At 49.7% G+C, this 25966-nt stretch overlaps 1 protein-coding gene across 4 annotated transcripts in view; it reads right to left on the minus strand.

Annotated features, from left to right (window-relative positions):
• PGAP1 (post-GPI attachment to proteins inositol deacylase 1) overlaps positions 1 to 25457 on the minus strand; it is a 123583-nt gene extending 98126 nt beyond the window's left edge. The window contains exons 1-6 of one of the 4 annotated variants that reach the window (XM_066577279.1): positions 25440 to 25457; positions 14525 to 14678; positions 12830 to 13005; positions 10449 to 10620; positions 8909 to 9066; positions 6144 to 6196 (exon numbers count right to left, since the gene is read on the minus strand). In XM_066577279.1, coding sequence (XP_066433376.1) covers positions 6144 to 6196; positions 8909 to 9066; positions 10449 to 10620; positions 12830 to 13005; positions 14525 to 14678; positions 25440 to 25454 — 728 coding nt within the window. In that variant the 5' untranslated portion in view covers positions 25455 to 25457. The other 3 variants (XM_066577278.1, XM_066577280.1, XM_066577281.1) reach the window with 3 other exon arrangements.
• Positions 25458 to 25966: the final 509 nt, after the last annotated feature.

Consider the following 25966-nt stretch of genomic DNA (forward strand, 5'->3'; position numbering starts at 1 on the left):
GTCCAATACTAAATAACACAGAGACCTCTCCACCCCTCCCATCCTGAAGCTATTTAAACAATTATTCATCACTACACGGAGGTGACTTCAGCTAGGACATAGTCCACGCCACATCAACACTTGGAGAAGGGTGGGCAGAGAGGCGGGAGATTCTATATGATCCGACAAATGAGAATCCTATATGTTACTGATGTAACCTGTTGCACGCCCATTGTATGTCTTTACAATAAAAGGCCCTGTCTGGCTGTTTCTGGGCAGAGAGCCATTTTGGATATGAGATTGATCGCTTGTGTCTAATCTGCTCGACGATGTGTGCACACTATACAATTCGGAAGCTACAAAATACCCCAAAACCTGCTGGAGAAAACCATAATCCAGATCAACTATCTCCACGGTCACCCCCATCTCACCCCTAAAACTAACTGCAAGGCATCCGGAACCTGAGCCAGAAAGTAGCGATGATGACTACCCCCTCATCGGGCTAAACGGTTGGGATGCCATTTTGGTGTGCAGGGTTTAATGTTCTCCAAACACAGTTGTTCACTTGTGCTAAAGATTGTATTTCGGTCTCATCTATCCGTAGAACATTATCCCAGAAACATTGTGGAACATCTCGGAGGTCTCAGGAAAAATGCAAAGAACTGCAATTTTTTTTATCTGGCCACACAAATAGTCTTCTGTAGGACAAAAGCCTGGGTCCTGGGCATAGGCCGAGGGTCGAGGTGGGTATAAAAAACACAACAATTGGAGGAGGTGCGACCAACCAGGTGAACTCTCCAATAGGTGAGCCAAATATATGGAAGAACAGAAGATCTGTCTCCAAGAACAAGGTGCTGGTGATCCCATCCCGTACATAAAGGTCCTCCATTTAACCCATTATGTACCCACCCCAGCTCAACTGATGAAGGGGCTCACCCCGAAATGAGTTTTATTGCTGGTTTCAATGCAATAAAAGGAAAATCTGGATTCCATAATTAAATTTGCCTTACTACTTTTTCTTGGAGAGTTGCGCCAGAACACCAGATCTTCAGTCCTTCTGTAGGTCTTTGCCCTTTACCCTTGGTTGGTTTACCACCCGTTTCAAGATTGCTGTTGCGCTGTTGGAGAAAGCAGCAATGGTCCTCAATTTTCTCCATTTGTCGAACCAAAGACGGCTTTATACCCCGTGCTTTAGCTTTAAGTATCTCTAGAACAAGTCTTCTGAACATCGAGGCGCAGGTCACACTAACCCATCTTTCTGGAGAACAACAGATCTGTCAGTAACCAGGCTTCCAGTCTCATCTCCTTAACCCAAACACATTGACAATTGGCTCTTGGACATTCATGAGGTTCGGTCACGGTTTTGCGCTGTGGAGGTTTATTCCACTTGCTCAAAAAGACACGAGCGGTACGGCTGTTTATATTACTAGATTGACGCGATGTTCGCTACGTCAACAGAAAATGCTTGGAGGAGTGGTTGGCAATGTTTTAAGAACGGTCACGGATTCGGCTTCACTGTTTGGAGTCCACGGCTTGGTCTTCCACGTTTTGGGGACGTGGCAACAGTCAGGCTGGTAAGCACTTGATATGAACATCGCTCGGCAATGCTTGACTCTCCCTAGCGGCGCTGTTGGCTGAAGTACAACTGCGCCACTAGACTTAACATAGGAACTGAGTGAGCCGGCAGGCCCAGGTCAATGTATCGAACTCAAATTTTAGGATTTCACGGCGGTGGTGAGGATGTCACAAATATAATGACCCCAAAATCATCCACCAAAAAGGTCACACAAAAGGGGTCAAAGTGCGGTGCAAGAAAAAGCCTGTGGGCCATTTTATATTAGATTGCATTACTGTAGTCTATTATTGGGGTACTATATTACATGTCAGTATATTATAGTTTATTGTATATATTACATTACACTATGATGTTATATAGTGTTACTATGTAGCATTATTGTATGGACTTTACAGTGTAACGCGTGGTATCCTATAACAGGTCAGTATATTATTGTATCTCATTGTGTATTATATATTGCATTACTATAGCCCAGTATTGGGGTACTATATTACATGTCATTTTATAGTATCTCATTGTGTACTACAGTATATTGTATATATTACGTTACACGATGTTATATACTGTTAGCATTATCGTATGGACTTTACAGTGTAACGTGTGGCATCTTAGAACATGTCAGTATATTATAGCTTAGTGTAGTGTTCTAGCAGCTCATTGCGTATTACAGTATATTACATTACTGTAGTCTATTAGGGTATTATATTACAGCATCTCAGTGTAATATACACACTATACTATAATACACAATGATGTTATATACTGTTGCTATGTAGCATTATTGTATGGATGTTACAGTCTAACGTGTGTTATCTTATAACATGTCAGTATATTACAGCTTAGTGTACTACATATTAGTCTAGTGTTCTGGTATCTCATTGTGTATTATGTGATTGTTCTCAGTAAGGGAAACCAAGTGATCTTGTTGATATGATACCTTTTAATGGTTAACAAAAATACATAGTGTGTCCAAAAAGTTAATTTCTGTCTACGAGTAGCTTCATATCAGGTTTATAATGGGGTGGAATGTGCTGAATATATGGCATTTTATTAGTTCTTGTTCGGAGTTGATCCAGATGATTGATTGTCATCAGTGTAACAGAAGTAGGCCAGTGGTTTGCCATGAAGTTTTACCATGACAAGGTTGGCATATGTGTGATGCCATTTTACTGTGTGGAATGTTTGAGTAGAATGATTCAACATCCATGGTGGCCAGGATAGCGCCATCGGGAAGGGGACCAACGGTTGACAGTTTGTTCAGTCGGTCGGTGGTTGCGTTTCTCACCGGAGGTTTGAGGACACCACCTACCCATCCTGAGATTCCTTCAGCAAGTGTTCCCATGCCTGAGATCATGGGCGTCCCTGGGTTGCCAGCTTTGTGTAGTTCATCAGTGACCCAGCAGGATTCTCTCTCTGAGCACAGAAGTATTTTCTGCTACATTCATCGTATGTATCTCTTAAAAAAAAAAAAGAGGATATTTGACGACTTAACGCCAACCTGCTGGACCCTAAACAGCACGGCTTTATGGAGATCACGTCAAGCTAATTCCATGATCTTGACATAAGTGGTGGTGACGCGGATATCACCTATCTGGATTGCTGTAACGTCTTTGATGCAGTCCACATAAAAAGCTAACAGAACGGTTATTGAAGATGAGGAAGGAAGAAGGAAAGCATTGGCTTCATAATTCTGTGTTTTTACTCACTCCTGCATCAGGCGATTTTATTGCCCAAGCCAAACCACCCTCAGGCTGCGTTCACAGCGGGCGCAATTGCAGCAGATTTCCATTCAAACTTTCTGCATGGAAATTCCACCGGCGATCTTAAGCCCTAGAAGAGGCAGCAAAGTGGACGACGTTTGCAAAAATCTTGTCCACACGCTGCCGACAGTCCGTTTCGGCCAAACCGTGCTGAAACTGACAGGCCGTGCGGAATTCAAAGCCGCGGCATATTAATTTCACCGCCGTTTCCCCTGCGGGCGCTCTCCTCTTTATGGGGAGAGATGGTCACAGCAGAACAAGACGCTTTCAAAGCCAGAGCCAATACCCATGGGACTTCAGCTGGGGAAATCTCGCAGAATTTCTGTGCGGTCCCGCTTTGGACATTCCGTGAGGTCTCCGCCCCGTGTGAACCCAGCCTTAGGCGGTTTCATATATCTTAGAAATCAGTTTGTATTAACCCCTTAGTGACTGGCCCATTTTGGGCCCCAATGACCAAGCAGTTTTTATTTATCTTTTTTCTATCCCCACCACATTCCAAGGTGCCATAACGGTTCTTCTTCACAGCCATCTGAGGGCCGGTCTCTTGCAGGCCAACTTGTATTGTTTAAGGACACCACTGTGGGGGACAGGATACATGTTCTACAGCATTAGGATGATACTAGCATTCATTTTTGTTTGCGTTTTACTACTTTTGCACAGTAAACACACTTTAAAAAGCCCCGGGTTAGGGCTTCACATGGGCGTAGGCAGGTATCATGCAGCGTTGGAGCATCTCAGCCCACATGCTCTGCAGAAGAGCACCACCAGATATAGTGGATGGGCTGCAATTGGCACTGCGCGTGCCCGGGCTTCTGGCGTCAAGGACATACGTCACGTTCCACACTCTGTGCAGAGCGGGGCTGTGAACTGAAACGCCGCGCCTTCGCAATGCCTGTGAATGGAGAGAGTTACACATGGAGCCCTGCATCGTCTGCATACGCTATGGGAAGAAATAGAGCAAGCTGCCATCCATTTCTCCTGCGTATTATCCGCAGTGTCCGCTCGCAGTTCAAACGCGGGTGTGAGCGGAAGAACGAAAGCCCAGAGACCACCCATGTAGGCAGAGCTGGCAGCCTTCGTCAGGTGCTCCTGGACTCCTCCTCATCGGACATTGAATCACCCCAGGTTAATTCTTCAGACTGACACTCATGGGGGCGGTAAGAATTCATAAATATGTCAGACGGACAGAATCCCTGGTATACAGATGACAGCGCCTTGTCTTACAGGGACTAGAATCCCATCTCCTCTTAGCAGCTGGGGGGGGGGCTGTGAACACCGACACGTCTTCGGATAAAACTACAGTAACCCTTAACGCTGCTCTTTTGTTATTCGATTTCCTTTATTCTCCCTCCCCCTTTCAAAAAAAAATAAAAATAAAAAATCAGAACTTATTTTTACGGTTACATATCTACATGAGGGCTTGGTTTTTTTTTACATTGTACCAAAAACGTACTAGGGGGGAAAAAGTTAAAATTTCTAAGAAGGGGGAAAAAAAACGGAAAGAAAAAAATGCAACTGCACAATTTTTGGCGAGCGTTAGTTTTTACAACCTCGTTTCTCTTTGATTTGCTGGCGTCATCTTTCGGCCCCCATGGCTTTCGTTTGTGTCGCTCGAGTTGTGTGATGCTCATTTTTTGCAGGATGACCTGTAAGTTTTGGGTCACATTTTAGAATGGCGTTCACTCTGCAGGCTTAATAATGTGAGATTTTAAGAAAATGGACTTTTTCGCATGTAGTGATGCCAGATTTTTTTTTTAATGGACTGGGAAAAGGTTTTTCTTAAACTTTGTACTTCTTTCTTATTTATTAGTCATTCTTCCATTGTATTTCTTCTCTTTAGCCCCAAAGGAGACTTGAATTTGCTATTGTTTGATCACTCATATTGTAGAAGCGATTAAACCCCGTACCGACACGCAGTCTGTCAAGGTGTGCAAATCAGTTATGGCAGCCCTGGGGGCCTTTAACCCTTTCCAATCCAATTTGTATCCTGGTTTTCCTAGGGGGCTTCCTCTTTTTCTGCTTTTATACAACGACGCTATCTGCTGGCTAAAGCCAGTACTGCATGAGGTGACACGTTGGATAGACTCCGATAGCAGAGAGGCTGGTAATATACAGTAAGAGAACCCCGACGGATGTCTTCCAACATCGGAGCTGTACAGCCTTAAATCAGGTCTTCTGCCTGCCAGGACAACTGCATGGCACTCCCCATCCCTAATTGCACTGATGGAGGGGGTAGTTTGGGACCCAAGAAAAATAAATTATTTATGTATATTTCCTAACAATGAGTTGTATATATGTACATGGACAGGAGTGTTGTAGTAAGATAGCAAGTCATGTTTTTAACCCCTTCTTGCCCCAAGATGTAAATTGACATCCTGGCTGGGAAGCAGTTCCCATGAATGGACGTTAGAAAAAGAAATAAAAAAAAGGAGGGGGGTGGGGGGGTCGGTGAAGGAGCTACCCAATTTCTCGGGCATCGGTAAGAACAGTCAGACCAAAGGCAGGAAATACAGAACTTATGAAGTGCCTGCTGAAAGGCAACAGTACATATCAGGTCATTGATGCGGCATTAAAGCAAACAAAACCCAACAACGACAGAATTTGTCTTTTTTTCCTCTGGGTCTTCAAAAAAAAAAAAAAAAATTTACTAGTGTTATGCAATACATTATGTGTACCTAAAAAATGGTGCCAATAAAAACCACAGCCCCCCTGTGCAAAAAAAGATCGTTGTGTCCTTAGGGCCAAAACAGGGCGCTTCACTAAGGGGTTAATCTGAAAGGTCAGCCATTACACTGAATGAGAAGGAATTCTGTTTGGTTCTGACTTACCACACAATAGAGAGGTGATCTGTTGACGCCCATGTTCTGGGAATGGCGGTGCTCTAGAATACAATAGACACCATTATATGCCGCTCATCTCATACCAGGCCAACTAGCAAGTGTTCTGGACTAAAAGGTGTTGTCCCTACGCCCCAAATACTGATGACTTCCCCTCAGAATAGGTCATCAATAGATCAGCGGGGATCCACTGCCCAGGATCCCTGCCGGACAGCTGTTAAGGCCCATTTAGACAACAATTATCGCTCAAAAGTCACTCAAAAGCCGTCTTTTCAGCGATAATCGTCATGTCTAAATGTGCCAGATTTCACTGTTCAGTCCAACTTTGGTTTACAGTTCTGCTTGAAAACAGTCATTACAGCTGATAACCAGGACTCAACGCTATGTTCTGCTGGGGTTCAGCTGAAAACAGCTCATTGCTTTGTCTTAGATGTCAGCCCAGCCAGCAGAACAGCTGATAAGCAGGACCCCAGGCTGTGTTCTGCCTGCTGAGAGCCGATTACAGCTGATAACATTGTTACAGCTGTTCCCAGTTCTCAGCCCCACCAGCAGAACAGCTGATATACAGGACTGCAGGCTGTGTCTTCTGTCCATGGTGCTGAATTCTCCATGGAGAGCCCCTGGCTGAACAATGGAGCTAATTACATAGCCTCCTGCTGAGTTCTGTAACAGCTCCTAGAAGCTCATTTGCATCCAAATGAAGCTAATAAAGTGCAAATAACAATTAGTGCCTATTAGTACTTTATGCAAAACAATCGCTGATCTTTCCTTTTTTTGAAAGATATGTGTGTGTAAATGGGCCTTTACCCCAAGCTGCTGTCCTAATGTAAGGAGCTGCTGTGTTGCCAGAAGCAGACAGCTCTGTATACACAGACAGTAGCCCAGGGTGACAACTGATCTGCCACCCAGAACCCCTGCAGATCTGCTATTGATTACCCATCCTGAAGTTGCCATCGGTAAGAAGTAGAACAACCTCTAAGTATAAACCAACAATCTTTGCATACATTACAATTTGACCATAGCATCCAAGCAGCTGGCTAGAGGGTGGTTACCCTACCCCCCTACCCCCCAGCATCTAAGCAACTGGCCAGAGGGTGCCCCCCCCCCCCCCCCTCCATGCCAGTGAGTGAACAAGACATTCTGCAGGTTAGTAAATAACACACACACCCCTCCCCATTCTTCATCCCTTTAAAAAAGAAAAAAAGCATTTTTTTAATTTTTTTTTTACTTTTACCATTTCATCCCACTTAACCCCTTCATGACACGGCCTATTTTGGGCTTAAGGACGCAACGATTTTTGTGGATTTTCTTCTCCATTTAGCAAAATCCATAACTTTTATTTTTCCGTCGACGCGGCCGTATGAGGGCTTGTTTTTTGCGTGGCAAACTGTAGTTTTTATCGGTGCCACTTTTGGGTATATTGACTATATTGTAAAACTTTTATTATTTTTTTATGTTAGCAGGGAGAGAAAACGCATCAATTCTGCCATAGATTTTTTTTTTTTTACAGCGTTCGTCATGCAGCATAAATGAGACATTCCATTTTTTCCGCGGGTCGGTACGGTTACAACAATACCAAAATTCTTACATTTTTTTAGGTTTTTCCACTTTTCTGCAATAAAAACCTTTTTTGGAATTTTTTTTTTTGTAAATTGCTGCATTCAAAGTCCTATAACTTTTTTATTTTTTGATGGACGTCGCTCTGTGAGGGCTTATTTTTTGCAAGATGAGCTGTAGTTTTTATTGGTACCATTTTGGGGTACATACGGCTTTTTTAATCACTTATTGCGCTTTTAGTGAGGTAAAATGCAAAACATTTCTTTTAACGCTTTTTTCCGCGCACAGTCTAAAGCATGTGCAACTTATTGTACGTGTTGTTACGGACGCGACAATACCAAATATGTGGGGGTTTAATTTTTTTTAACCTTTTTTATGCTAATCTGAGAAAAAGCATAAAAAAGGGTTTTTTTTACTTTTTTTTTTTTTAACATTTGTGTCCCCTTGGGGGACTTTCACCACAGCCCTGATGATCGCTGTGATAGGGCATGGCAGGGCTACTGTCCTGGAGCGGGAATGGGTTAAAGATGCTTGAGCGTTACCATTTATTTTATTTTTAAAAATGTGTATCGCTGAAAAATACGACTTGCCCCACAAACAAACGAGCATAAATCATGTAGCCATTGATGAGCCATCCTTAGGCACAGCTCAGCAGTCACTCAGAGGAGGACAACCCGCATAATTAAGTAGTTTTCTGGACTTTACACTGGTAGCCCATTAGGATCCTACCCTCTAGTCCCGTACTCATCAGCAGAATGTAGAGGCAGCAGTGTAATCTCTCCAAAAATCCAGTTTAAAGGGCTTCTCCAGACCATTCTTTAACAATGATCAAAAACGTATTAAAGCAAAAGCTGCAGAACCTACCCCCCTTGTGATCCTCATGATCGGTTTAGGAATGGCTACCACCTGGCCGATACAGCCAATCAGAAGCCATTGTAGTCAAATGCCGTTCTCCTGGCATCATGGCTCCCGGCAGCTCAGCGACACACAACCAATGCAGAGATGAGGTGGTAGACGATTAATAGAGACTGGGAGGATGGTGCTGATCCCCGGAGGAGAGGGCAGGTAAGTGCACCTGCTTTTATGGTTTTAATAGATTTGCATCCATTTTTTTTCAATTGTCTCAGCTGGACAAACAATTTAAATTTGAGAGCCAATAAAACACCTTAACTTCCCCCGGACACATGAAGCGGTCTTACCACGACAGACAAGGCACTGTTCTTGATTAAGGATGGCAAAACCGTCAGTCCTGATCGAACTTGGTAATCCCGGAATCCACCAGCAACAGAAAGAAGAGTTATATTTTGAAGTTGGTTTTGATTCAAAGTCCAATAATCATTCACTAAGGCATAAAAATCTGTTAAAACGAGAGGCAGAGAAAGAACAATGAGAACAAGCTGGGATAAGGCGACGCCGACGCAAGAGCGCGAACGTGCAACAGTTTCTGAAGGTCTGTAGGAAAGGTGACCCGGTTACATGGAACACAAGTTTAGTTGTACGCCACGGGAATCCCGCGGGGATAAACGAAAGTGTCCCTGCTGGCGATCGCAAAAAACACACGTTTTTCCGCAGTCACCATTAATACCACATTAATGGAGACCTCTCGCCGCGGAAAAAAACGGTATAATAAAGCAGGCCGCGATTTTTTTACCGCGGTGTAAATCCGCGGAAAAATCCCACATGTGAGGACTGAGCTATTAGGTTTAATAGAATAATAGCTATTCGCAGACTATTACCTAATAGTTTTGTTATTCTGCCACAGATTTACGTCGCGGAAACCGTGGTGCAAATCCGTCCGTGGGCATTAGCCCTTAGCCCTCCCCATGCTGCATGCAAATCCTGGGTCATTGGTCCAGTGGGCTAGCCAGATATTCTCGGGAGGCCCGTGTACCTACTCTGCGCTAGTGATATGGGGCAGTCTCACGTCATCGCCACCACAGTCTATATCTCGCGCATGCGCCATGAGCAATGTGATCAGCGCATGCGCAGTTCATCCTTCTGTTCTGGGTAGATTCATAAAATCAAATGTGCATGCGCAAATTACATTGCTGGCAGTGCATGGACAAAATGTAGACAGGGTGGCAATAACGTGAGCACTTCTTACAACACTAGCACATGGTGGGACAGCATTTGGGGAGGCACGGGCAACCAGGGCGGCCGCCAGGAGGCAGCCTCGCCCTCGGCGCAACCAGGGCGGCCGCCAGGAGGCAGCCTCGCCCTCGGCGCAACCAGGGCGGCCGCCAGGAGGCAGCCTCGCCCTCGGCGCAACCAGGGCGGCCGCCAGGAGGCAGCCTCGCCCTCGGCGCAACCAGGGCGGCCGCCAGGAGGCAGCCTCGCCCTCGGCGCAACCAGGGCGGCCGCCAGGAGGCAGCCTCGCCCTCGGCGCAACCAGGGCGGCCGCCAGGAGGCAGCCTCGCCCTCGGCGCAACCAGGGCGGCCGCCAGGAGGCAGCCTCGCCCTCGGCGCAACCAGGGCGGCCGCCAGGAGGAAGCCTCGCCCTCGGCGCAACCAGGGCGGCCGCCAGGAGGCAGCCTCGCCCTCGGCGCAACCAGGGCGGCCGCCAGGAGGAAGCCTCGCCCTCGGCGCAACCAGGGCGGCCGCCAGGAGGAAGCCTCGCCCTCGGCGCAACCAGGGCGGCCGCCAGGAGGAAGCCTCGCCCTCGGTACAGCCCACGCCAGAATGTATGATGAACAGATCTAAACATCTGACACTCAGTTTATATGGGAAAGTGAAACTCACCAGTTAGATAATGATCTATAGGCAACACTGGCATAACATGAGGTGTAGCTTGTGTTATAATGAGGTTTATCAGTTGAGGCTTAAAATTCCTTAGGGTAAATAACGCTCTTGCAATAAGGCCACCCATTGAATGTCCAAGAAGTATGACACTTTGCGGAGGGAATTCTTGGTTCTACAATAAAGACAAAAACACAAGATTTGGTGCAGACAATATGTTACTGCTCCCGCTAAGACAACCCAGATAGTATTGTAGATCTTCCCAGAGCGACTTGCATGTGTTCTACACTCAGACCTGCGGCCTGGGGCTTACAGCAACAATCTGCTCTTTAGTTCATGCAGGGTGGATGTTTCGGCTGCTGATTTTGCAGAGGCGCCTTGTGTGCCGTCCTCCGCTTGTGCAGCTCAGCGATATGTTCAGGACATCCTGCAGCCACATGTGTTCCTCTCATGGCGGCTTCCAGCAGGATAATGCTCGGCCGCACAGACAAGGGGGTCACAGGAGCCCCCACAACATTGTCACACTTCTGTGGCTGCCGGTCACCAGATTTAATCGCCAATAGAACATGTATGGGACCATCTGAGACGCCAACCTCCACAGCCTACGAGTTTGACTGATCTAGAGGCTGTTACAGAAAATGTGAAGCGATATGCTGCAGGATACCAAACAGAACCTGTATGCCTCCATGCCCACCTGTATCACATCTGGTATCCAAGCTAGAGGCGGTACAGCAGGGTACTAGAGCCTCCATGTCCATCCATATCACATCTTGTATCCAAGCTAGAGGTAGCCCAACAGGGTACTAGAGCCTCCATGCCCACCTGTATCACATCTGGTATCCAAGCTAGAGGTAGCCCAACAGGGTACTAGAGCCTCCATGCCCACCTGTATCACATCTGGTATCCAAGCTAGAGGCGGTACAGCAGGGTACTAGAGCCTCCATGCCCACCTGTATCACATCTGGTATCCAAGCTAGAGGCGGTACAACAGGGTACTAGAGCCTCCATGCCCACCTGTATCACATCTGGTATCCAAGCTAGAGGCGGTACAGCAGGGTACTAGAGCCTCCATGCCCATCCATATCACATCTTGTATCCAAGCTAGAAGTGGTACAATAGGGTACTAGAGCCTCCATGCCCTCTGTATCACATCTTGTATCCAAGCTAGAGGCGGTACAACAGGGTACTAGAGCCTCCATTCCTGTATCACATCTTGCATCCAAGCTAGAGGCGGTACAACAGGGTACTAGAGCCTCCATGCCCGCCGGTATCACATCTTGTATCCAAGCTAGCGGCAATACAACAGGGTACTAGAGCCTCCATGCCAACCCATATCACATCTTGTATCCAAGCTAGAGGTGGTACAACAGGGTACTAGAGCCTCCATGCCCACCCATATCACATCTTGTATCCAAGCTAGAGGTGGTACAACAGGGTACTAGAGCCTCCATGCCCGCCGGTATCACATCTTGTATCCAAGCTAGAGGTGGTACAACAGGGTACTAGAGCCTCCATGCCCGCCGGTATCACATCTTGTATCCAAGCTGGAGGTGGTACAACAGGGTACTAGAGCCTCCATGCCTGCCTGTATCACATCTTGTATCCAAGCTAGAGGTGGTACAACAGGGTACTAGAGCCTCCATGCCCGCCGGTATCACATCTTGTATCCAAGCTAGAGGCGGTACAACAGGGTACTAGAGCCTCCATGCCCACCCATATCACATCTTGTATCCAAGCTAGCGGCGGTAGAACAGGGTACTAAAGCCTCCATGCCTGCCTGTATCACATCTTGTATCCAGGCTAGAGGCGGTACAACAGGGTACTAGTTCCTCCCTTCAAGGGATCAGTTTCATTCCACTCCAACAACTTCTAGGGGAGGGATTGGCTTTGACAATCAGTGTATAGCCTCATCATCCGCTCTTATTGAGGTGTTACTTAGTATTGGATGGTACAACATTCAGTTGGTGCCTCTTCTGTGTACATCACAGATTGAACATGCCGTTATTTCATGAGTGCCATCTTTAAAATTGGACATTCTTATTTAAAGCTGACTTTACAAGGGCGCCGTCAGTAGTTTTTCCAGCGATTGCGGCGCGTGTGATGCATATGCAATGCGTTTTTGCCTTAAAAATACGTGATATGCGAGATTTATGCCTTTTTTCAGATATTTAAAAAAAACAAAATTACCTTAAAGCGTTGAGGAATAGGTTGGCGCTATACAACAATTAGACCCAACTTCGGGCCAACAGGTTACCCTACAGGCCACCATCTGGCCTCGGACTACCACACTCATCTGTACCCCAGGGAGGGGGCCAAGCCAACATAGAACAAGAATTCAGACTAAGGCTTTACCAAGTGTCAGAAGAACAAACAAGACGTCTTACCTTATAAAGGCGAAGGATTGCTTTAATGCTTATATGTACAAACTGGGTTTGTTTCTGCAGGCTGCCACCATAAAGTGCAACCAGCTCCTCATTGAAGTTAATGCTGAAGACATCGAAGTGATCGCTGTAACCAACGCTCTCCGCTTTACGAAGAGAAACGGATCCGATGGAGCGGACTGAGGAAACAAAGAAGGAAACGTAGCATCACAGGGCGGTACAAGAGTGCGAGCAAGAAAAATAAGAAGAGATGGTAAAGTCGGCTCCCCGTAACCGGCACGGACCTGGCGGCCAGACTGGACAAGTGGGAGCTGGGAGAGGCAAGTAGAGCAGCTCATTTTTGGCCGTGGGTAGCAGGAGTTTAAAAAAAAAAAAAAAAAACACCAAAAAAAAAAAAACTCAGCCAACCCCTTTAACCCCTTGAGTGGCACGCCCGGAAAATTTCCGGGACGAGCTCCACTGCTCATAGTGAGATAGCATTTCCAGGCTATGTATCACTATGGGAGCTGCAGAGCACAATGCCACAAGCTGTGGCAGTGTGCTCTGCCTGCACAGACCCACAGAGAACAAAGCAAGGGCTTTGAAAAACCAGCAGAAGATATTGCCGATATGTCGGCAATCTCCTGCTTTGTTTACAGGTTGCCATAGAGACCATCGGCTTGTCAGAAGCAAGCTGATGGTCTCTGTGCAGGGAGAGCTTGGTGCTTGGCTGTGAGAGGACAGCTAGGTACCTGCTCTTACAGCAGAGATCAGAGAAAACCTCCGATCTCTGCTGTGTTAACCCCTTACATGCTGCAGTCTATGTGACTGCAGCATGTAAAGGGCTGTCACTGCAGCATGTAAAGGGCTGTCACCATCGGACCCCCGCTAAAGGGACAAAAAAAAAAGTAAAAAAATTAAAAAAATAAAAAAAACACTTGTCTCCCTTTACTTTGTAAAAAATCAAAAATACAATCACACATGTGGTATCCGTGTGCGTCATAATGACACAGAGAAGGAAGTTAATACATTATTTAACCCCTTAATGACATGGCCCCTTTTTTTCTTTTTTCCCCATTTCTTTTTTTCCTCCCCCCTGTTTAAAAAAATCACAACTTGTCCCGCAAAAAACAAGCCCTTATATGGCCATGTCAATGGAAAAATGAAAAAGTTATGGCTCTTGAGACGCAACTGCAAAACTAGTTGAAATTCAATGATTAGACCATTTTAAAAAACCTGCCCTGGTGGGCACGACAGGGTGGTAGGAAACCTGACACTCAAGGGGTTAAAATGCATGAAAACAATTCCTCACAACGTCATTGCGCAAGAAGAAATCCTGTGGTCCTATAAACCACAAATTAGGCGCAGTCCTTAACAGGAAGAACTTAAATAAATGCTAACGCTAATTGTGTCCCATAACATCTCTCATCTGCTGTATCGGCACAGGCCACGTACCCTGCTTGTAGCTGCCACGTACCCTGCTTGTAGCTGCCACGTACCCTGCTTGTAGCTGCCACGTACCCTGCTTGTAGCTGCCACGTACCCTGCTTGTAGCTGCCACGTACCCTGCTTGTAGCTGCCACGTACCCCGCTTGTAGCTGCCACGTACCCCGCTTGTAGCTGCCACGTACCCCGCTTGTAGCTGCCACGTACCCCGCTTGTAGCTGCCACGTACCCTGCTTGTAGCTGCCACGTACCCTGCTTGTAGCTGCCACGTACCCTGCTTGTAGCTGCCGGCATTCCCAGGAAGAAATAAGACCGGAATTCCAGTTAAGGAAAGATTTCGGATTTCCTCCATGTAAACGCCCTCGCCGTACAGATACAACTCATATGCTGGATAAAGGGCCGAAACTCTTCTTGGAAGTTGTATTTTCTAAAAAAAATAAACAAACACAAATTCGTCCTTTTTCCCGTTTTAGAACAGTCACAGATCACGAACAGAGGCATTGCTGGCATCTGGGACACAAGGACCGAATTCTCCTGCCCTACCCCATGCCACATACAACTTCTACATGCCAGGCCTAGATACAAAGGGTGGTATTAGTGTATCTTGATGCCACCAGGAAGTCCTGGTGTAGTCAAGATTGACGGGGGGTGGGTGTGGGGGGTAATGCCCCCTAAATGTGATTGGCTCCTGATCTGTGTTGGCTGCAGGTCCTGGCAGCCCACTGTCCAAATGTTGCGGCACCAATTCTGCCCACCCTGGACCAGAGTTGCATCGTGGAGCCTGCTGCATTGGAAAGTCCCTTTCCCGTCCGCCGGCCCAGAAGGCGGCACCGCGCTGTGTGTAGAAGCGCACAGCGCCGTTACTGGGCTATCACCCAGCTGTGTAGGGAGGACACAGCGCCGACCTTCCACAGCAGCAGAATACCACCGGGCTAGTGCTGGACACAAGGTTCTCTCGCACACAGCGTTTGCACAGCAGAGAGGCACCATCGGCAGGGGAGTGACAGTTACAGCCACCGGTCCCAAACAGCTGGGAGGCTGTGGGAGAGGCGGTGACCCGCTCTTACAGCGCAGAAGTAGAGCGGCATCGGCGGAAGAACCAGCCGCATACACCATCACGAGGAGGGCAGCTCAGAGGGCGGCAGAAAAGACGGTGACCTGCGGTAACAGTGTGGCAGCAGTGCACCAGCTAACATACATGGGCGGCTGCTCACTTCCAATGCCGCTTCCCTCTGTACTGCAGTTTACCTCCTTCCAGGACCTTGACATCTTGACCCAAATCGGGAGCTAGGGGTGTGAGAGGGACGTTCCTCCTGTCAAACCCCTAGCTTCCGGTGGAGTCAAGATACACTAATACCAAAGAGTTAACTGCACACTGGTCCTTTGTAAGGCCGCCTGCAGACGAGCGGAAATCCCGCCGCGGGATTTCCGCCGCTGAAAGTCTGCATAGGAGTGCATTACAATACGAAATCTCGCGCGGCAAACAAACCGCGGCATGTTCTAATTTTCTGCGGGGCACGCACTCACCCGGCCGCCGGCTCCGGTCTGCGCATGCGCCGGCTGCACAGCAGCCGGCACATCAAAGAGCCGGGGCCGCCAGGCGCGGGTGAGTACGCGCTCGTCCCTGCAGGCTCTGGGGTCAGATCGCGCGGCGAGATTTCTCGCTGCCGGATCCGACCCGCTCGTCTGCAGGCGGCCTAAAGCTCATAATCAGCCGTAGAAAAAACATACAATTTGAGCCCCCCAGAAACGGTCTTGTAGTGAGCTAGTTCCGTAGGCCAGAGGTGCGCCACACGATGGGGGCGGGCGTAGTAAGAACTTGGAGATGAGGAGGAAAGATACTGAGGCACAGCGCGACCTCCTCAATGTGAAGAGGAGCTTCTATCAATACCGGTCCACAGTAACACGGAATGTTAGACAAATATTCTAATTATTATTTTCTGCCGCCATCTTCTGACAAATAACACTTTCCCCACAGTTGGGCGAGAGCTCAGCGGTACTGCCGGACATCCTGTAGTTTCTATTGGTACAGATGACTTGTTACATCTTCAGGGGAGTACGTTCCTGCACTCCTAGAAAATCCCAGCATGCTGAAGATTGCTGCGATTTATGATGTTTTGTAGCCCATGTTTCCCTATGGAGCTTTCCCTTATGCTGCATTGCATGAAACCATGGCTTTCGTGTGGTGCGATGCAACTTGAACAGTAGGTAGTCCTACTGTCTCCCCTAAAATAAGCCCTAGCTGCATTAAAAAAATAAAAAAAAAATAAATACATTACTAACAGCTGCTGTCCGCTCCAATGCACTGGATTGCAGTCTTCAGTCGCCGCTTCCTCGTTAGGGGGTTCATAAATCCCGTCTCCCAGAAGCACTGTCTCAGATTGGTTCTCGAGTGCCATACCTCAGCCAATCATAGCCATTCAATGCAATGGCTGTGATTGGTATATCGAGCGCGGCACTGATTGATTGGTTCTCAAGAGCCACACCTTAGCCAGAGCTTCCTGGAGGCGGGGCTTATGAACTGCAAACCAGTGTGCCGGAGCTTCGGAAGGAAAAGTCAGGCAGAGTGGACAGCCTTCAGTAAGGTAATGTATTTTTAAATGTAGCTAGGGCTTATATTTCAAGACCCCCCCCCAGAAAAATCCCAGCAGAGTAACACTACGAAGTTGCATGAGAAACCACAGCGACACCGCACAGAAATCACGGGTACGCAGATGCTAGATTTTTTGACACAAAAGGTGATGACATTGGATTTTATTCCCATCTTTCCACCTGGAGTTGAGCCACCTTTGGCCTGAATGATTGCAGGAACCCTCTGCAGCCGCTTCCCACCAAATTTCCAAATATGTTTGGAGGGATTTGCCGCATTCCTCAAGGGCTTCAGATAGTGACGACGGGTATGTTGGGCGCATGGATACGGCATTTTACTTTGTTCCGCTCAATGCGATTGAGATCTGGACTTTGGGTGGCCAGCGACGTCTGCAGACGTTCTGTTCCCCAAACTACGTGGCGTATGATGGGGCGCTCGATCATGTTGGTGGAGACTTGGGAGCTGTCCCAGAGTATTACCACAAGGAAGGTAATGCCACATTGTCCGGATGTCTCTGTACCTGTTGGTGTTGAGGGTGACTTCCCTATAACCAATGGCCCTAGTCCTTCCCATCAGAACTCCCTCCTCCATAACAGAACCTTCTCCAAAACTTCCCTGTTGGGATGATGAGTCACGTAGAATCACCTCTCCAGGTGACGGCCAGACCCAAGTGCCGCCATCGGACCAGAAGATGGTGTCTGTGATTCAGCCGTCCACAACACTTGCTTCCACTTAGTCGGTCGCTCCAAGCGCTGCTGTGCATTCACCACTGTGATGTTGTGTGGCGAGGCTGGTAACCCTTCACATGCCGGTCCCTACGGAGGGTTCTGGTGCCAATGGATGTTCCAATGGCCTGTACGACCCCCTGAGCGAGGGCAGACGATGTGTGTGATGTCTTCACAGCTCCTACAAGGCTTCACTGTCCACGTTCTGTCAGTTTATGAGGCCCTCCTGAACATGGCGACACACACCAGATAGTCTCCATGGAAATCTTGCATGTGCCACTAAGAGAATGTCCTTTTTACATGGCCGATTATCGTTGAGATCTCCATGTTTACACAGGATTCGGAATGCTAATCGTCCCATGGAAGTGCATGCCGTAACTGAATGGGAAGGGTTCTGTTTCTGCCTGCAAAAACCTGAATGACGTGCCATTCAGTATGAATGACTCTTTACTGTGAATGGAGGTGGGTGGGAGAGAACGCTCCCTGGGCCGCTCCACCTCCATACCGGCAGCGCTGTGAGTGATGCCAACGATAGCACAGGAGCGAGCAGCACTGGGACAAGACTCGGCCACAGATTGCCCAGCAGTTCGTCCCGTGGAAAAGGATCTTAACTCCCCAACAGTTTTACACATTCTGTATCTCCTCTCATATTGCACGTGAGCTAGGTGGTCAAAGGGGACGGAGACAATTTACATATATATTAAAAAGGACAACATTTCAGAACATTCTTTAAAATTTGAATTTTTTTCCAACTGCAGGATGTCAAATATGAACGCACATACATACTGTTCTAATGTTTTATCAGATAATTCCACTTGTTTATATTGTAAACATTTGCAAAAATTCTGCACATTTCTGATTAAGGAGACTTAGACCGCCTGCAGATGGGTGGAAATTCCACGGCAGAATTCCCTGCAGAATTTCCGCCCGTACACACCTGCATAGGATTGCATTACAGCACGCAATCCTATGGAGACGGACGCGCAGCAAACAAACCGCGGCATGCTCTAATCCTGTGCGAGGCTTGCCAGCTCCGCTCTGCGCATGCGCCGGCTCATGAAAGAGTCAGAGCTGCGGGAACGGGCGAGTACGCGGTGCTCTCTGCAGACGCTCGGGTCCTGCGGGGAGAATTCTCGCAGCCGGATCAGACCCAGTCGCCTGCAGGCGGCCTTAGTGTACAGAGCGCTAAGGGTATAATAGTCTTGTGTTTCGAATTGGTAGGCGAAAACATGAGCCACTCGGACAATCTATGAGCAGTCACACAACACTCCGTGTAATCACAACGGATTTCATTTACTTTGTTAACAAGCAGAAGTATTTATAGTTTATAGACAATGAAAACGAGGCTAGAAGACGACAACGTCATCATCCGTGCAGAGACATCAGTCTCTGGGCAAAACTCTTCCCTAGTCACACGCTGTTGGCCAACTGTCTCCGGGACCATAAACTGGTTAATCTAGAAGCATTACTCAGCTTAGTTAAGGCTTACATAGTTAGATATATGCATAGACGATAAGATGAAGAACTTATCATCCGTTTTACCACTTGCTAAGCAGACTAATCATACAGCTCAAGTACATTTCTAATACAAAATCCATCGTTAATCAGCCACCTTCCCCTCAGTAGACACGTGTGAGCGAAGGTCAATAGCAGCTTTTACTCTTTAGTCCTTGTAAACTTCTGAAAGTCCTGTTGGGGAGCCAAGAAATCTGGATACGTATTAAGCAAGATGCACAGAGAGGAGTAGAGAGTCAGACAGCGTGCAGCAGACCGCTCCTCTCACAAGACTAATTTAAAGGGGTTGTCCCGCGAAAGCAAGTGGGGTTATACACTTCTGTATGGCCATATTAATGCACTTTGTAATATACATCGTGCATTAAATATGAGCCATACAGAAGTTATTCACTTACCTGCTCCGTTGCTGGCGTCCCCGTCGCCATGGTGCCGTCTAATTTCGGTGTCTTCTTGCTTTTTTAGACGCGCTTGCGCAGATGGGTCTTCTCCGTTCGTCTCGGCAGCAGCTGCGTTTTGGCTCCGCCCCTTGTACGCGTCATCGCGTAGCTCCGCCCCCGTCACATGTGCCGATTCCAGCCTCCTGATTGGCTGGAATCGGCACATGTGACGGGGCGGAGCTACGCGATGACGCGTACAAGGGGGCGGAGCCAGAACGCCGTTGCTGCCGAACAGACCCGAAGGCAGAAGACCCTTCTGCGCAAGCGCGTCTAATCGGGCGATTAGACGCTGAAGTTAGACGGCACCATGGAGACGGGGACGCTAGCAACGGAGCAGGTAAGTGAATAACTTCTGTATGGCTCATAATTAATGCACAATGTACATTACAAAGTGCATTAATATGGCCATACAGAAGTGTATAGACCCACTTGCTGCCGCGGGACAACCCTTTTAACATGAACTTAAAATTTGATGTGCATTTTTAATTTCTATGCATGTTATTAATGTATTACATCAGCTTAATAGAATCATTAACATAAGGGTACAGTCACATGGAGCAGAATTGGTGCAGACTTCCCACATCAGATTCTGCACTACACAACGGGGGGCAGATATTATGACGGTGATCTACAACATTCTTCACCCCTAAGTTTGGCTTACATAAGTTTTTATTGGTTTTCCTTTGAAGCAATAAGTACAAAGTCTAAGGGCTAATGCCGACGGCCGGATTACTGACGCGTTTTATGCAGTTTTATGCAGCTATTAGGTTCTATTGATAATAGCTCAATGTTCACGTTGCAGAATTCTGCAGGAATACGCGTGGCCGGCTTCCATTATAGTCAATGAAAGCCGGCCGTCACGCTATACTTAAAAGCTTGTGCAGCGCAATTCCCCCACCGATGACTATGACACGTGAAACAAAATGCAGATTTATTAAAGGGCCGAGGAAGAAACACTAAAGAGGCTGGCCAGCATGTACTGAAGGGCCCGGGGCTTATGGTGTATGGATGCCAGGGTGCCCAAGCTTTCAGTTCCTCAGTCTGTAAGGGCAGCCAATGTCTCGCCGATCATTATCCAGGACAAGTTAGTTTTGGCAAGGTTAATACTGGCGAGCTTTTCCTCCAAGCGCGATCACTATCTATACGGGCAGACAGGAGACACAGAGATCCATCTAAACCTATGCTTGGGGTTTGTCTCCCGAGGAGACCTGCTCAGGTGAAGACTTGTGATTGGACCAAGTCCATCCTGCCGAGCCACAGTGCCACCGGCCCGGCCATCCTGCCGAGCCACAGTGCCACCGGCCCGGCCATCCTGCCGAGCCACAGTGCCACCGGCCCGGCCATCCTGCCGAGCCACAGTGCCACCGGCCCGGCCATCCTGCCGAGCCACAGTCACATTGCCAACGACCACTGGTCCGTCAATCCATGTGATGTGTGAGTTACGTGATGTCAGTTACCGGCTCTTCGCTCCGCCCCCTGATCACATGATGGTGATCTCACCACAGGTCCTTGTTATGGGAATAAATCATATTCCAGAAGATTTTACTGGTTTGCTCCAGATTGGTTATAATGAGAAGCCTCATGCATGAATATATGTATTTGAACTCACGGATGCTCCCCGTCAGCCCCCATACCCTTCTGGTTTATTTACAGGAAGTACAATACAGTTATACTGAATATGACGCACCAATTACATGCATGCCCCCCCATCATAACAACAATGATTGGCCTAGTATGTAATGACACTAATGATTAACATATGTTTACGCCCCAGGTGTATGTTGCTAGGTGAATATGTAATTCCTATATACCCAAGTAGCATAGACTTTATTAATATTCCAATCAGGACCAAGGAATCCAAGGGAGGAGATAAGGAGCAGCCCCCCTCTTATGAGCGGTGGGCATCGCAGGTCTTTCTCATGAGAAACACATCTCAGGACCTTAAAGGGGTTGTCCCGCGCCGAAACCTAAAAACTTTTTTCGTAGACAGTAAAAGCACATCCATTTGTTATTTAAAAAAAAAAAAAAAAAAAGATTCGCTTACCTGGATCCCCGTTCTGCAGCTTTGAAGATTCTTCTTTCAAAGATGGCACCGCTGGTCTTCTCCCATGGTGCACCGTGGATGTTCTTCTCCAGTCTGCGTTCCACTGCCGATTACAGCCACCTCATTGGCTGATCGGCACCACGTGACGGAGGCGGAGCTACACGATGACGCGAGAAGAGGGAGGAGCCAGGACGCAGCTCGTGAGCCCCGGACCATCAAGAAGAGGATTCCTCTGTGAGCAAGCGCGACTGTTCGTGCGAACAGAGAAGACGTTTGATCGTTGCCATGGAGACGAGGACGCCAGCACCGGGAGGGGGTAAGTGTATAACTTCTGTATGGCTCATATTTAATGCACAATGTACATTACAAAGTGCATTAATATGGCCATACAGAAGTGTATAGACCCACTTGCTGCCGCGGGACAACCCCTTTAAGTCCTGGGAATTTGTGTAGGAGTGTATTTCAGATCCCAGCATAAGAATGCAACACACACAGTGTACAGAATTGAACCCGTTAACCGTTTCATTGCTAGCCATTTTCCATGAAGGTGGATACATGAATATATACATTGATATTTGCATAGGCTGCTTTAAGAAACACATTTATATTATTACTACAACATCCTTTATCCTCCTCCTGCGCTGAATGAGGCATTATGGGCGACATCCCCCACAATCCGCTGCGGCCTCAGTTGCTATGGATACAGCAGTACTCCATCTGTCAGTTTATACCTGGTTGTCAGACGGCCGCACACCTCCAATAAATGACACCTCACAAATTTACACATACCGGCTCTTAGCACCGCCCCCTGATCACATGACGGTGACATCACCACAGGTCCTTCACACATACATAGCTGGCGGTGCATGCTGACCAATAACATTGAAGCAGAGTCTTTCCTCGCCATCTTCACATCTCCTGAACGCCATATCATGTCATCCCAAGAGCCAATGCGCCAACACCAGTCCAGCCTTCATCTAATCGCCGCCCAGTGGTGAACAAATCCTTTCACTACATATTATATTAGTAAGTGGGGCCACTAGATACACAGGTGCTATAAATGGTTGTATCTGGTCTTCACCAGAATAATGGGTGGAGACATACTTTGGCAGTCCTGAGTTGAAGCACACACCCCCAGCGGCTGATTGGCTGCTGCAGACGTGCCCTACTGAGCTGGACATCATGCCTTATCACCCAGGGCCCCACACACGTATGCCACTGGAAGTGGGGCCGGCCCTGCAGGGAGAACAGGAAGAGTGACAGCGTTCCCGCTGGCAGCGGCAATGACGCAGCACAGCAGGGCCCTGAACAGCACAGTTTGGAGGCAGCTCAGCACGGACGGCATGGGACCATGTGAGAGATGGGGGAGGGGGGCCTCCTTGTGTGGTCCCATACCATCCAAACCACACTGTTCAGGGCCCTGCTGTGCTGGGTCATTTACCGTTGCCGGCGGGAACTCTGTCATTCTCCCTGCAGGGCCGGCCCCACTTCCAGCAGCATACGGGCCCAGGAGGTTCAGCTCTGGAGGGCACGTTTGTAGGACCCAATTAGCCGCTGGGGGTGTCCCCTTCAACTCAGGACTGCCAGAGCATCTGTCCACCCATTATTCTGGTGGAGACAAAATACAACAATACCGCTATAAATACCAATAACTAGTAAATCACTGGAAGACCAAGACGTGAGGTCTTGTGCCCAACATTTGATCAGTGATCGCTCGGCTCTCGGAGGAGTCTGTAATACTCACTCCCAAGTACTGTGGGCTCCTACTAACCAAACTGAAGTCTAGCTTTAGGAATTTGTGCGTGGGGGAGGAAGGGGTATTAGAGACTTGGGGTTACTAAAGGCCCATTTACACAAGCAGATAATCGCTCAAAGATCACTCAAATGACAGCTTTGACCAATTGTTTAGCATTAAAAAATAATTGGTATGTAAGTAGCTACTCAGCTACATAAATACCAATTAATTATGCAAATGAAGCCTTCCCTGAACACAGCTAATAGCCAGAGGCGATTATCTGCGCTCAGATCATTTGTTCTCAACGGGAAACAATGAGAACTACTGATAGAAGTGGGCAATGATTTTTAGGTTTTAACGATCAGCTAGCAGTGCCCAAAAAGCGCACATTTACATACATCGATTACTGCTAAAATGATCGCCGATCACACTGATGCCCATTATAAAGCTGCAGCAGGGTGGCACACCTAGCACTCCAGATACCCACCCGGCACTCCGCACACCCACGTAGTACTCCATACCCCCTCCAGCACTCCGCACAACCCCCCCCCCCCCCCGCCTGGCGCTCCGCACCGCCCCCCCCAGTGCTGCTCCCCCGCCTGGCGCTCCTCCCCCACCTGGCGCTCCACACAGCCCCCCTCCAGCGCTGCTCACCCACCTGGCGCTCCGCACCCCCCCCCCCCTCCAGCGCTGCTCACCCACCTGGCGCTCCGCACCCCCCCCCCCTCCAGCGCTGCTCACCCACCTGGCGCTCCGCACCCCCCCCCCCCTCCAGCGCTGCTCACCCACCTGGCGCTCCGCACCCCCCCCCCTCCAGCGCTGCTCACCCACCTGGCGCTCCGCACCCCCCCCCCCTCCAGCGCTGCTCACCCACCTGGCGCTCCGCACCCCCCCCCCCTCCAGCGCTGCTCACCCACCTGGCGCTCCGCACCCCCCCCCCCCCCTCCAGCGCTGCTCACCCACCTGGCGCTCCGCACCCCCCCCCCCCTCCAGCGCTGCTCACCCACCTGGCGCTCCGCACCCCCCCCCCCTCCAGCGCTGCTCACCCACCTGGCGCTCCGCACCCCCCCCCCCCTCCAGCGCTGCTCACCCACCTGGCGCTCCGCACCCCCCCCCCTCCAGCGCTGCTCACCCACCTGGCGCTCCGCCCCCCCTCCAGCGCTGCTCACCCACCTGGCGCTCCGCCCCCCCTCCAGCGCTGCTCACCCACCTGGCGCTCCGCCCCCCCTCCAGCGCTGCTCACCCACCTGGCGCTCCGCCCCCCCTCCAGCGCTGCTCACCCACCTGGCGCTCCGCCCCCCCTCCAGCGCTGCTCACCCACCTGGCGCTCCGCCCCCCCTCCAGCGCTGCTCACCCACCTGGCGCTCCGCCCCCCCTCCAGCGCTGCTCACCCACCTGGCGCTCCGCCCCCCCTCCAGCGCTGCTCACCCACCTGGCGCTCCGCCCCCCCTCCAGCGCTGCTCACCCACCTGGCGCCCCCCTCCGGCGCTGCTCACCCACCTGGCGCTCCGCACCCCCTCCAGCGCCGCTCACCCACCTGGCGCTCCGCACCCCCTCCGGCGCCGCTCACCCACCTGGCGCTCCGCACCCCCTCCGGCGCTGCTCACCCACCTGGCGCTCCGCACCCCCTCCAGCGCTGCTCACCCACCTGGCGCTCCGCACCCCCTCCAGCGCTGCTCACCCACCTGGCGCACCGCCCCCCTCCAGCGCTGCTCACCCACCTGGCGCACCGCCCCCCTCCAGCGCTGCTCACCCACCTGGCGCTCCGCCCCCCCTCCAGCGCTGCTCACCCACCTGGCGCTCCGCACCCCCTCCTGCGCTGCTCACCCACCTGGTACTCCGGGTACTCGTACATGTAGGTCATGCTGCAGCGGTTGCCCTCGTACACCAGCAGCACGTCCAGCACGCCGAGCGCCGCCAGCAGCACCAACAAGCCGTTCCATGCGGCGCTCAGCAGCCTCATCGCTCGGGGACGGTGGGCGACCAATGTCACCTGGCGCCTCACACGGAACACCTGAGCCGGCGGCGGAGCTCAGCGCGGACCACAGGGGGCGCCATCACTGACCGCAGGCGCCGCGGCTGAAATACAAAATATACGCCGCGCACTCCACGCTGCCGCCGCTGCTTCCTGACAGCACTTACAACGGCCGCGCCCATTGGTGGCTCTGCTGCCGTCCCCATTGGTCCATGGAAGGCACCTTCTGATTGGCTGCCGAACACGTGCTCGTGTTGGCCTGCGCTCCCCTTGCATATTTGTGATTTCAGCCGCACTTAAGCAGCGCTGCTGATAAGAGCCTCCTGATTGGCTCTACCACGTGACTACACAGCGTGCACGCGCATTGCCTTCAGCAGCCGTGCACTACACACTACACTTAAAGGGGTTGTCCCGCGAAAGCAAGTGGGTCTATACACTTCTGTATGGCCATATTAATGCACTTTGTAATGTACATTGTGCATTAATTATGAGCCATACAGAAGTTATTCACTTACCTGTTCCGTTGCTAGCGTCCCCGTCTCCATGGTGCCGTCTAACTTCAGTGTCTAATCGCCCGAATAGATGCGCTTGCGCAGAAGGGTCTTCTGCCTTCGGCTCGGTCTGGCACGAGCGGCGTTCTGGCTCTGGCTTCTTCTACGCGTCATCGCGTAGCTCTGCCCACCACGCGTGCCGA

Source organism: Eleutherodactylus coqui, chromosome 8 (assembly GCF_035609145.1).
Source record: "Eleutherodactylus coqui strain aEleCoq1 chromosome 8, aEleCoq1.hap1, whole genome shotgun sequence".
NCBI classification, from domain to species: Eukaryota; Metazoa; Chordata; class Amphibia; order Anura; family Eleutherodactylidae; genus Eleutherodactylus; species Eleutherodactylus coqui.